Source organism: Brassica napus, chromosome C3 (genome assembly GCF_020379485.1).
Source record: "Brassica napus cultivar Da-Ae chromosome C3, Da-Ae, whole genome shotgun sequence".
Taxonomy (NCBI): Eukaryota; Viridiplantae; Streptophyta; class Magnoliopsida; order Brassicales; family Brassicaceae; genus Brassica; species Brassica napus.
The window spans coordinates 63,505,018-63,518,606 of NC_063446.1; the positions used below are offsets into that span (position 1 = coordinate 63,505,018).

At 38.5% G+C, this 13,589-nt stretch overlaps 2 protein-coding genes and 1 non-coding gene across 4 annotated transcripts; 2 read left to right on the forward strand and 1 right to left on the reverse strand.

Moving 5' to 3' along the window:
• Positions 1–1,015: 1,015 nt before the first annotated feature.
• LOC125584630 lies at positions 1,016–1,122 on the forward strand. The gene has a single exon (XR_007321541.1). It is a non-coding gene; the product is annotated as a small nucleolar RNA R71 (small nucleolar RNA).
• Positions 1,123–8,190: 7,068 nt separating this feature from the next.
• Positions 8,191–10,513, reverse strand: LOC106422160 (WAT1-related protein At4g19185). Of its 2 annotated transcripts, none has more exons than XM_048751365.1 (7): positions 10,232–10,513; positions 9,676–9,738; positions 9,457–9,573; positions 9,085–9,370; positions 8,844–8,999; positions 8,589–8,740; positions 8,191–8,466 (listed from the first exon to the last, which is right to left on the reverse strand). In XM_048751365.1, the coding sequence occupies exons 1-7, from the start codon at positions 10,447–10,449 to the stop codon at positions 8,262–8,264; spliced, it is 1,197 nt and encodes a 398-aa protein (XP_048607322.1). In that variant the 5' UTR covers positions 10,450–10,513; the 3' UTR covers positions 8,191–8,261. The 2 variants fall into 2 exon arrangements, with proteins under 2 accessions (XP_048607322.1, XP_048607323.1); XM_048751366.1 differs by having other exon boundaries at positions 10,152–10,282.
• A 180-nt stretch (positions 10,514–10,693) lies between these two features.
• Positions 10,694–12,918, forward strand: LOC125583837 (pentatricopeptide repeat-containing protein At4g19191, mitochondrial-like). Its single transcript, XM_048751364.1, has one exon. It carries the CDS (start codon positions 10,912–10,914, stop codon positions 12,895–12,897), a length of 1,986 nt encoding a protein of 661 aa, XP_048607321.1. The 5' UTR covers positions 10,694–10,911; the 3' UTR covers positions 12,898–12,918.
• The last annotated feature ends 671 nt before the right edge of the window (positions 12,919–13,589 follow it).

Genomic DNA, 13,589 nt, shown 5'->3' on the forward strand with positions numbered 1-13,589 from the left:
AACAAAAGAATTTTCACTTGCTGGAGCAAGAACTTCACCATCTTTCACTGTTTTCTTCTCTTCCCCGACCTTTCCTTTACCTTTTGCTTCCACAATCTTCTCAAAGATTTCATCATTGATTTTCCCATCAACAATCACCACTTCATCATCTAAGTTGATGGCCACCTCCTCACCAAGTTTCTCAGCATCCCTGGTGAGGGTTGTAGGAGGTAACTGCTTACCACTCGTAAGGGTGATAGCTTTGGCCTCCTTGGGGTTTTGGTCAGATTTTCCAGGTAGAGATCCTTGCTGGCGATTCTGGTGAGTGTTCATGGAAGCAAACTGATTCTCTAAATTCTTGACTGTAGAAGCAAGATGTGAGAACTTGTTATTAAGCTCATTGTAGCTCCCATCAATCTTGGAATGAAGGTTTTTCAACTCATAACCAACATGCTTCCCACTTCTAGTCTGAGACTCCAAGATTTGTTTCAGTAAGGTATCAGTGCTGCTCTCTTGAGGAGCAGAGGAACCAGACGAGGGGTTTTGCTGAGGCTGATAGTTGCCTTGTTGGTTGTTTCTAGGCGGATAACCACTCTGTTGGTTGTTGGGATATAATTTCTGTTGGTAGTTGTTGTACTGAAAGTTGAGCTCTTTTTTGTACCAGCTACCATTGTTGTTGATGAAACACAGCTCTTCCTGACCTTCCAAACCCTCAACCTCATGGACAACAGGTGGATATTCTTGCTTGGAGTTACCAACAAACTTCAGCTGCTCTTGGGTGGCTTTTTCAGCAATGAGTAGGTCGATCTTGTCTTCCAAAGCTTTGATCTCTTTCCTCGTCTGCTTATCATCACCCCTACTGCCTCTGTCGTGATCTGCACTGTAGACTGCATCACTCTTCACCATGTTGTAAACCAGCTCTTCTGCATCATCTTCAGCTCTTCCCAAGAAGAACCCATTGCTAACTGTATCCAATCTGACTCTGTACTTAGGAAGAGCACCTCTGTAGAAGGTACTGAGCAAACTCTCCTTAGAGAAACCATGATGTGGGCATTTGGTTTGATAGCCTTTGAATCTCTCCCACGCTTCACTGAATCCTTCCAAGTTCTTCTGTTGGAAACTGGAGATCTCATTTCTCAGCTTAGCAGTTCTTGAGGATGAGAAGAATTTCTCCAAGAATGCTCTCTTTCACTCATCCCAAGTGGTGATTGAGTCGCTTGGTAGAGACTTCTCCCACTGTCGTGCCTTATCCCCCAAAGAGAAAGGGAATAGCTTGAGCTTTAAGGCATCTTCGGACACACCATTGGTTTTTGACAACCCACAATAGCTGTCGAATTTGTCCAAGTGATCGAATGGGTCCTTTAAAGCCAAGCCATGATATTTGTTGTTCTCGATCACGTTGAGGAGTCCTTACTTGACCTCGAAGTTGTTGGCTGCCACAGCCGGTGCTCGGATTCCCAGTCTATGACCATGAATGTTGGGCCGGTCATAAGTACCAATGGGTCGAGCTGCCCGCGGTTGGTGTTCTGCCCCTTGCGGTTGATCTGCCATATCATTATCCAATCTCTGCAAGTGAGCTTGTTGTTCTTCTTCTCTTCTAGCTCTAGCACACTCCCTCTCGAAAGCTCTGATGTCTGCTACTATTGGAACTAGGTTTGATGGACCCCTGCTCCTCAAGTTCATACACCTGAAAGTGAAAGGTAGGTGAAGAAGAAGAATCAGTAACAAAACAAAATTAAAATGACTTAGTCTCAAGCAAGTGACTAAATCTCAATGTTTAAATCTACTCAGAATTTGGCAACGGCGCCAATTTGATGTTAGGAGTTTTCAAGGCTCCTAAGACAAATGTTGTAGTATAAGTGAATGTCGAACCAATTCTAAGGGATTTCAAAGCAATGAGAATGCAAGTACTCACTTAATCTAAGTGCAACCGATAATTTAAGAGGTTTCTAAACTAATGATTATTGATAAATGAAATGACTTTCTTTACTAAGGGAAAAGAGAACTCATAGGCATAGGGATTAGACATTGGGTGATCAAGTTTCGAACTAAGGATGGCAAACGATCAATCAAACTATCAACCTTAAGCTTAGACACAATCTTAAACAAACTCTATGTCTGGATGAATGTTCATTTACTAACATATCTCAAACATCAAATGTATTTGGTTGAATAATATGAAAGCAATCATTACTAACAAGTCTATTGACTATCTTAACACCTTTAACAACAAATGTCTTTGGTAAAGTATGTTAAAAGCTTAGGAGAGTTGTCTCAGGCATTTCATCAAACACCTTGTGGGTGGGAAATGCCTAAAGATCAACTTTTGAGAGGCCAACTCAGAAGATGCATTATGAATACTCTACTAGCAAGGAACAAGAATGATCTACACTAAAACATCCTAGAACTAACCTAATCAACCTTGATCTCCCTAACCCATGAATTCAAAAGGTGATTACTCACTAATCTCCATGATTCCTCTTAAACTCATGGTGGATTTCAGATAATCATGTAGAGAAATAGATAAGAAATCAACAAGAACACAAGATGAGAGCAATGAAATCTGAATCAAAAGAAGCTTTTACTAGTTGTTCCCCCGAAAAGAGATTGTCTTTTTGGTGGCTACCAAAGGTACTTAAAACATAAGTTTTGAAAAGTAAAAACGTGCATAATGAAATGACCAAAAGGCCCTTGAGAAAACATGAATTCGGCCAAACAAATAGACGCGGAGCGACCTCGGCACGTCGCTGCGAGAGGTCGCTCCCGGGTTGTTTCTTCGCAAGCGACCTGGCTGTGTCGCTCCGAAGACGTCGCTCCCGGGTGGTCTCTTCGCGAGCGACCTGGCTGTGTCGCTTTGAAGACTTCGCTCCGGGCTTGCTCAGAAACCATAGACGCGAGCGACCTTAGGGTGTCGCTCTAGGAGGTCGCTCCGAAGCTTAATTGGCGAGCGAGTTCATGGCGTCGCTCCAGTAGGTCGCTCCCATGCATTGCTCGTCCAATGATCACCTTAATCACCTCTTTTTAGCTCCAAACGCACCCACATGTCTCCAAGAACTCCATGTGGTACTCCAATACCTGATAAAGACTCATGTATGCAAAATGCAACCTAAATATGGCTAAATCCTAGTCTATATGATCAAAATGCACATGGGTGAATGGATAAAACAATGTAAATATGCAAGATATCAAATACTCAAGTTGAGGGAGATGATTATAGTGAAACGTTTGCACCAGTTGTCAAAATGAATACTGTGCGCAGTTTGCTAAGTCTAGTAGCTGCAAAAGGATAGGAAGTTCACCAGATGGACGTCCATAATGCGTATCTTCATGGAGACCTTGATGAAGAAGTTTACATGAGGTTACCACCTGGTTTCACTCATTCTGATCCTAGGAAAGTATGTCGCTTACGCAAGTCTATCTATGGTCTTAAGCAAGCACCTCGTTGCTGGTTTGCCAAACTCTCCAATGCACTGCTCAAGTTTGGATTTCTTCAATCTTATTCAGACTACTCTCTGTTTACATATACAAAAGACTTAAAAGAAGTTCACGTGCTTATATATGTCGATGACTTGGTGCTTGCCAGTAATGATTTGGAGCTGCTTACAAAGTTCAAAGAGTATTTAGGAATATGTTTTCGCATGAAGGATCTGGGTAAACTAAAATATTTCCTTGGAATTGAAGTTCCAAGATCAGAGGAAGGCATTTTTTTGTCTCAGAGAAAATATGCCTTGGACATCATTGCAGACACGGGTCTTCTAGGATCCAAACCAGTTACAATACCACTTGAGCAAAATCACAAGCTTGCGGGTGATAAAGGACCACTTCTTGATGATCCCAAATGGTACAGACGCCTAGTTGGACGCTTAGTCTATCTTTCCATCACACGACCAGACTTGTGCTACACGATACACATATTGTCACAGTTTATGAAAGCTCCAACGATTGCTCAGTGGGAAGCAGCATTAAGAGTGGTCAGATTTCTCAGAGGAAGTCCAGGACAGGGTATATTATTGAGGTCTGATAGCAATCTTGAAGTGTCAATTTATGTAGATGCCGACTGGAGCTCATGTCCTCTGTCTCGTCGGTCGATCAATGCTTACATAGTGCTGCTTGGTGGTTCTCCAATATCGTGGAAAACAAAGAAGGAGAAAACAGTCTCTTATTCTTCTGCCGAAGCTGAGTACAGAGCCATGGCGGCAGCTGTCAAGGAGATCAAATGGATAGTACCGTTAATGGCTGATCTCGGCATCACACTTACTTTGCCAGTTTCATTTTTCTGCGACAGTAAGGCAGCTATGCATATAGCAGCCAATCCAGTGTTCCATGAGCGTACGAAGCATATTGAGCGTGATTGTCATAGTGTTCGTGACGCAGTCAAAGCTGGTCTTATTGCAACACATTATGTTCGTTCCAAGGATCAGATAGCCGATGTTCTTACTAAAGCGTTGGGACGGTCACAGTTTGAGTTTTTGTCATCCAAGTTGGGTGTTCTAAACTTGCACTCTCCAACTTGAGGAGGAGTATTAGAGAATCCAATCTCTTATAAGATTAGGATTACCTATAGTATTTATCTTTAACTATTAAGTTATATTGTTGTTAGAGATAATCATAAGTCGGTATTGATAAGGACGAGTACTTGTGTATATAAGAGCATGTACGTTCTATTGTGACTAACAAGTAAAGAGTTTACAATTATATCAAATTTACAGAACACATTAGCGAAGAAGGCTAAGATAATAAATATTTTTTTTCATATAGATCAGATTCTGTTAGATAAAAATGTGAAAAATGTTGTTTTGAGTGGTAGGTCTGGATACGGAAAAGGCCCAACGTCAATTTAAATCAACATCTTAAAGCAATCTTAAAAATATGTTAATTATTTTTTTGATCGATTTTAATTGTTTTTCATATTTATTTATTTTATTTAAAATAACATAATTTCGAATTATGAAAAACTTGAAACCTCCCCCCTTTTGTTTTTGAATTAGTGTGATTGATTTAGTTGGGAGTCGTCGAATCAAAGCAATCAAGGGGCCAAAAGCATTAAACGAAGGAGAGTGACACTGATATGTACATTTCGTTTGAGACCAACGGTTTCAATTATCTACAAATTACAACCAGCGGTTGATACTGATTTAAATAAAGTTTCTGTCTGTCCGAAAAATGAGAATCAAGTTCACGTGGTGAGTGAACAATTTCGGCAAAAAGAATCTTAGACATTTATGGCTATGAAAAATTATTGAGACAGGCTCGTTTCGTCATATAATTGAATCAATGGTATAAACTTAATCCGTTTTACAATAGTTTCTTAGACCATGACTAACCCGGGGTTCTTAAAGTGAGGTTTTTAGTGGAAGTTAAAAAGTTGTTTCTTAACTTTTAACTAAAAAAACTAAGAACTGGTTCTTAAAGTCCTTATTTAAGAACCGGTTCTTAGCCTTTTTAGTTAAAAGTTGAAACAGTTTCTTAACTTTCGCTAAAAACTTCATCCTAAAAACCCCGGGTTAATTATGCTCTTAAAACCCAAAAACGAATTAAAAAGTTTTGAGAAACAAGGGTATAAGCATCTGCTTGTTTTATTTGACAATCGATCCTTAAAAACCAAACCCATAATTAATCTACGAGTCAAGCTAGAAGTGGAGAATGATACACCCAACAATAATCACTCTGTAAACAGAGATCATTACGATAACAATTTTCTTATTTAGTTAATCAGATTTTCAAAACCGAAACCGCACAAGTTAACCAATAGGGTTGGTTAAGGATGCATTGAATGGAATTCAAACTAGCATATGCAAAAAATCTAAGCCATATATTTTAAAATGTGATCCATAGCAAAACTTGTAGATTATCTAATCATGAGTTCAATTTTCGTTGGGAGGGATCTTCTCTCGTAAAGAAAATAAATTTAAAATAGTTTCAATTTAACCCTAGAAGATGTACGATCTCTAGACATTAAAAAAAGAAGTCACGTTTAGGTGATAGTTTCTGTGTCAACTTTATAAGTTACTTAACACAGAAGCTAATTATAAGTTATAACTTTAAGCCGATATTATTTAGTCTAGTCTGTTTATCTCACACTGAATATTATTATTCATTGCTAAAACCATTCAAAAGTTAAGATAAAATATCATTTTCATACCTAAATTTATATGGTTAGACCTAAAATCAATAAGAGTTAATTACTTTCTTGGTCTACGTGTGACTTAGTTCACAATCAGAGAACAAAAGATATTGGCATTGGAGTAAACAGTGAATCTGTGATTAATAAGAAAAAAAAAATATTAGTAACATATGAAAGTAACAGAAAGTTAAAAGCTTTATGTGAAACTAGGGGGTGTTCGCATGGAATATTGTTTTATTGTTAATAAGTATGAGTTTTCTGGATGACATAATTATGTAGCGCGGAATATTGTTTTATTGTTAATAAGTATGAGTTTTCTGGATGACATAATTATGTAGCCGTCTTTATTTGTTAAAAGTATTATTTGTAATTTTACTGTATTATGTAGTAGTAAGTGATATGTTAATATATTTTGTGTTTGTTTTTTCAATAATGTGTTGTCGTGTATATAATAATATTTGTTAGTGGTGACGTGAGCCTTTCGTATAAAGCATATTTAATTTCAATAACTTTGCATATATATATATATATATATTTGTTGATTCTAAGATTAACGATTTCAGAGTCAAAATTATATTTTATTATATTTTCAAAATTTTGAACATTACTTTTTTGAGATGTTTTTTGCCATATCTCTATATTTTGACCTTGCCTATCACCATCTTTCCATTTCGTTTACCTCACCGGTGCTTCTCTCAGGAATGATTGTTATGTTTTGGAGTAGAATTCTTATTGTCCGTCTTGTCCTGTGAGATTATCTCATATTTGTTGTAGGTCGAGTCTATGAGTTCCAAGTTGTGCGGTTGTTTTGGTCAATATTGATTGCTCCTCTTCTTCCTTAAATTTTGGCTGATGTTGGAGACTGCATCTACTTGGGTTGGGTCAGAGTTTAGACGTCGTTGATGTTTTTTCCTTGTCGTTGGCTTGACGTTGATGGTCCATGCTCGTCTTGGTTTTAAAATTTTGTTTTTTTCGTGATCTAACTTCTTTTATCTCTTTCATAGCTTGAGTACGGCTCTACGGTTTGCTAATTTCATTTTGTTTTTCATTCCCTCGTTGTTCTCTTATCTCGTTGCAGTTTTCATTGCTGCTCGCATCTCTAGTAGCTCTCATTTCTGCCATGTTTGCCACCTAGGTTTGGATAGTGTTTTCCTCTGTGTATGCTCGGTGGGCTTGGAAGGTTGTTTATGTATCAAGCTTGAGCTCTGGTTTTTCGGTGGTTGGCTTCCATTCTCGCTCCCTCAGGTTGTTTCTTTTCTTTTCATGTTTCCCTTGGTATAGGCGTACAGAGTTAATCTCATGGAGATTTGGTCCTTTTTATCTAGAGTTTTGTGGTTCTTCGTTGGCATGAGCGTCTTGCTTTAGTTTATGGTGCTTCTTACCTCTTAGCTGGTGGCTGGGCTTTTGGGGCTTTAGGCATGTGCTTTCCTACTTCGTGCTGACTTTGGCATTTTGGTCATTATTTTTCTTCTGACTTGTTTTTTTGGTTCTTTGCGTTGGTACTCTATCACACACATTTGTGTTCGGAGGATTGTTTTGTCTCAGATTTTATCTTTTTGTTTTTTCTCTGACTTCTGATTATTTTAGCTAAAACACTCTGTAGTAAGATGAGGTAATTTAGACCATATGTTGTGCTCTAGTTTCTTCTTCTTAGTTTAGTTATTTTATGATTTTTAATAGTGAAATAAATATTTAATTTGTAAATTAAAAAAATAGAAAATAGTAAAAAATAATAAATTGTGAAAGTTAATATTATTTTTAATTGTTCATAAATTAAATATTTAAAATTATTTATATTATTTTACTTATTTCTTTATTCATCTTGAATTTTACTGACCAATAAAATAATTATCAAATTTCATATAATGATTCTTTGTGCGAGAGCGATTAGATAACTAAAATTTTCAGAAATTCTATCAGACTCGAAAATTTCGTTTTCTTTTGTTATTTGTTTATTTATTCTAATTTTCTGAGTTTTTGCATTATTCAAGTTCCATCGGTAATTTTTTAATATAACAAACATGTGAATTTTGATGAAAAAATAAAAGAAGACACGTGGCAGCAAACCCCTCTGCCACTTGTCAGAAGAAGGAAAAATGTCTACATATATAGATAGATGGGTTCTGCTCTCTGATTCTTAACTTTATATGGATTCTTTTTAGTCTGTAGATTTCACAGAGGAACTGGGTAACCCAGATAACAACTGTCCTATTCTGCTAACTGTTCCATTATATATCAGAGGCTCTGAGGTTCTTGCACCATGAGACACCATCCCAATCTCCGAAACTGCTGTTTTTCGCTCTCTGAATGATGCCCAAGTGACCAAATAGAGTCCTAAGATGATGAAGAATCCACCCACAATGCTGCGCAGAGTAAAAGCAACCGAGTTAGAAAATCTTGGAAAGTGAAAACAATGTGAATCAAGAAGATGTTGAAAAGCTAAAACATCAATCTTGGAAGTGAAGATTCCAGAGACGTGTCTCACCTTCCGAGATAAATAGGGCTACCGAGAAAGATTCTTGACAGGAAAGCTGATGCAGCAGGCTGGAGAGGATTATAGAGAGCAACCAAGGCGGGACCAATGATCTTGTTGGACCAAGTCAAGAGTCCATAGTTCAGTGCTGACGCGATAACTCCCTAAAGAGAAGATACACCAAATGAGTTGTGTCATTGATCACAAGAGGAGAAGATCAAAAGAAAAAGAAAAAGAAAAAGAAAAAAATTATTGGATGCAGCTTACGGCATATATAACTGCAAGGACTTCAGATTGTGTTAGTCTCCAATCTAATGGTTCATTCACCATAAAGAAAGCTGTTGTGACCATTAGTACTGTACCGAAGAAGTATGATAATGCAGTAACAGAAAGATTTGCCGGATACTTCTTCAAAACTGGCGCCTGGAGAGTTTCCATTACATGCACAGAGTTTAGTGGGCGACATACGGGTTTGTCAAAACTTAACCAAAGAAAGTGAAACAATCACCTGAATGGCAAGAAAAGCAGCCATACACATGCAGTTACCAATCAAGCACAAAACACCAATGTGCCATAGCTCAAACCCAAGAACGATAAAGACAGAGACTAACCACCCAGTAGGCTCTGGTTGACCTTTAGCGTTGATTTCATGGTTCATTGAAAAGTCTGCATCTTTATCTCCTAGCAAAGCTGGACCTCGAAATAAAACCATAGATATGGCACCCATAACACACACAAGTGTTCCTCCGACCTTAGCTTGACCTTCTATTCTCAACAAATTCACTCTTTCTGTACTGCACAGAAAGTAGGAGACATAAAAAAAATCAAATGTGAAAGCACATGTAAGAAGACAACTTTTTGAAAACAAAATCATACTGACCCCATCATTACAGCCAAGAGAAAGGTGAAGACGGGGATTGATGGTTGAATAGCAGCAGCATAAGTAGGGTTTGTGTATGTAAGACCGATAAGAAACAGCAATTGGTTTCCAAATATCCTAATAAAGTGAGAGTATCACAAAGGTGGAATTAGTAATATGTTTTGGTCTGACGTAAACATGATCACAAGATATTAGGACCGGTGAGAGATGATCTCTTACCCCGCTAAGCCCAGAAAGAAGAATGACAAAAGAAGGCTTCTACTCATTGGAGTTCTGATCTTTCTACAGACACAAAAGAAGAAACAATGATCATTGATTAAAGAGAGTGAGCTAGCATAAAGTTGACGAGTTAAACCCTCCCACTCTATTAATTCATTTCCTGATAGATTATCAGGGGAAATATACAACAGTACTACAGAATTAGACTAGCGTTTAGATTGACAAATCAGATCCTAATTTCAAATGTAGTTATCAAAAGGAGTCCAACAAAATATACTAAACAGTATTAGAACATGATCAACATAGAACCGCAACGATCAGTGATCTAAAACTCGCAAAGTATCCAAAGCTTATCAACTAACAACGGACGGTAAACAGAACAAAACTCTCGCTTGTCTGATGATAGCAAAAATATATTTACATTACAAAAAACCCTCCCCGGCCCAGAATCAGCTTAAGTCAACACAGATCCATACCAACGGATCAGACAAAACAAAGGATGAAACCCCATACTCAGAAGTACAAAACTTGGCCAGAACAAAACAAAGGATGAAACCTTTCGCGGAGGTAAGCGAGAGGGGCGAGGATAGAGAGAGCAATAAGATCACGGCATACGCAGAAGACTAGCTGGTTGACTCCAACGTTTAGTGCTACTTTTGTAATCACATGGTATCCTCCATTAAACAGCTGTACGAATGCCATCGCACAATGAGCCATCCGGGCGTCTCTCTCCGCCACCGATCCGCCTCCGTCCAGTTTCATCGCCGCCGTCATCTCTCCGATTAACTCGGCCACTCTCTCTTTTTCTTTTTACAGATGAAGCCAAGACTAAAATAAATAAATCTCCGTTGACTATCCAAGTATTAAAGCTTGTCACGTGTCAAGCGCGTGGTGGGTCTATTATTAAAAAAAAGCAGCCACGGCTGCAACCTAACCGACCAAACCGAAATTTCTGGTTATTGGTTTGATTTCCAGTTGAAGCTAAGAACCGGTTGACAATTCTTTTTAAACTCGATCAGATAGGCAGATACCTCCAAAATAGACTAACCAAATAGGCAGATACCTCCAAAATAGACTAACCAAATTAACCATAGAAACCAATATACGAACCGATTTTGGTTCAATTCATAAATAGATAGTATCATAGACCGAATAATCCGACGGAACGTGGCAATGTGGCATTAACAAATACGACGGCGTTTGAGTGAGACTGGAGAGTAGAGAGAGAGAGAGTCCATGTCCTTGGTTCACCGCCGGTTGAATCGTTTTGGATTATCCTCTGTTAGCGCTTGGAATGTTCAGATACGAGAAGCAGTCAACCGAAATGATCCGGCGGAATCACTTCTTCTATTCCGAGAAATGAAGCGCCAAGGGTTCGAACCCAGCAACTTGACCTTCCCATTTGTGGCCAAAGCGTGCGCTAAGCTCGCTGACATCGCCTACTCTAAGATGGTTCATACCCATGTTATAAAGTCTACGTTTTGGTCTGACGTGTTCGTTGGGACCGCGACGGTCGATATGTTCGTGAAATGTAATCGTTTGGATTATGCATGCAAGGTGTTCGACGAAATGCCTGAGAGAGACGCCACCACTTGGAACGCGATGCTCTCTGGTTTTTGTCAACCAGGTTATACAGATAAGGCGTTTTCTCTGTTTCGTGAGATGAGACTCGGCGAGATCTCACCTGATTCAGTGACCGTCATGACCTTGATTCAATCCGCTTCGTTTGAGAAAAGCTTGAAGCTTTTGAAGGCTGTGCATGGGTTTGGGATACGTTTAGGCGTAGATGTACAAGTTACAGTTGCTAATACTTGGGTTTCTAGTTACTCCAAATGTAATGATTTGGAGTCAGCAAAGTTAGTGTTCCAAGGTATTGACAGAAGTGACAGAACTGTCGTGTCTTGGAACTCAATGTTCAAGGCGTGTGCTGTTTTTGGTGAAGCGTTTCATGCGTTTGGTCTTTACCGGTTGATGCTGCGTGAAGAATTTAAACCGGATTTGAGCACATTTATTAATTTAGCAGCATCGTGTCAGAGCCCGGAGACACTAATACAAGGAAGATTGATTCATTCTCAGGCAATCCGCATTGGTACAGATCAAGACACAGAAGCGATCAATACCTTAATTTCAATGTATTCGAAATCAGGAGATATCAGCTCAGCGAGGCTTTTGTTTGACGTCATGTCTTCCAGAACATGTGTTTCTTGGACTGTGATGATAAGTGGGTATACTGAGAAAGGCGACATGGATGAAGCTTTGGCCTTGTTTCGTGCCATGAAAAAAACAGAAGTGAGTCCAGATCTAGTTACTTTACTCTCCCTCATTTCAGGTTGTGGAAAATTCGGTTCGCTAGAGATTGGAAGATGGGTAGATGCTAGAGCAGATACTTACGGGTTCAAGAGAGACAACGTCATGGTCTGCAATGCGCTTATTGATATGTACTCAAAATGTGGAAGTGTAACCGAAGCTCGTGACATCTTCGATAACATGTCTGAAAAAACTGTCGTCACATGGACTACAATGATAGCTGGATATGCATTGAACGGAGTCTTCCTCAAAGCTTTAGAACTTTTCAAAACTATGATAGATTTGGATTATAAACCAAACCACATAACGTTACTTGCCGTTCTCCAAGCTTGTGCTCATTCAGGCTCTCTAGAGAAAGGGTGGGAGTGTTTCCTCACCATGAAAGAAGTATACAACATCAATCCTGGACTAGAGCATTACTCTTGTATGGTAGATCTTCTCGGAAGAAAGGGAAAGCTTGAAGAAGCATTAGAACTCATCCGTAGCATGTCGTGTAAACCCGATGCAGGCATATGGGGTGCACTGCTTAGTGCTTGCAAGATCCACCGTAACGTGAAGGTGGCTGAGCAAGTGGCTGAGTGTCTTTTTAACTTGGAACCGGAAACGGCTGCGCCGTATGTAGAAATGGCGAATATATATGCAGCTGCTGGTATGTGGGATGGCTTTGCTAGGATTAGATCGATGATGAAAGTCAGGAATGTAAAGAAGTATCCAGGTGAAAGTGTGATTCAGGTGGACGGGAAGAGTCATACATTCACTGTGGGAGAACGTGACCATGCAGAGCATGAAACCATATACCATGTTTTGGATGGTTTGAGCCTGTTCGCGAGAGAGAAGCATACATTGCATAAAGAAACGTACGTTACACCATTAGTAACATGTATAACCACAAACACATTACATGGAGAGAAATGAAATGCATTGGAAGTTTGATTCTTTGAACTTACCTCTGACTAGCTGAGTTATAAGTGAGTGGACATAAGATTCTATTAGTGGCCTGCTATACATAAGCTGACAATAGAGATTAGACGTGAATTTAGTATCCAGGAGACATTAATAATAATCTGATTATCAATATTTGTTAATAAACAAGATATGAAGTAAAAGATAATTCTGATAGTGGAGGACCAGATTCTCTTGGCATTTTTTGTCAACGATTCTCGTGGCAATGACTTCATTTTTATTCACCACCAATGGTTTTGGCCGTTACAAATTATTAAAAGAATACAAATTTAATGCCACATCATCAATTTTAAATGGAGAATAACCAAATCTGTTAAATAAACAAAGACAATTCGGCCAAAAAAAACCTCGACTTTGCACGAATTGCCAAAAAAAACATAAACTTTTGGGCTGACCAAAAAAATATTAAACTTTCATTGACTTTAAAATTAATTAACAATTGCCTAAGAAACATAAACTTTTGGGCTGACAAAAAAAACACCAAACTTTCATTGACTTTAGAATTAATTAACAACTAGATTTTTACCCGCACGCCCGTGCGGATGTTTTCTTTAGCTTTGATATTTGTCTAATTTTTTTTTTATTTGATTGAACGTAAAACACTTATATATTTGTTTATATGTATTTTTAAACAAAACAATTTA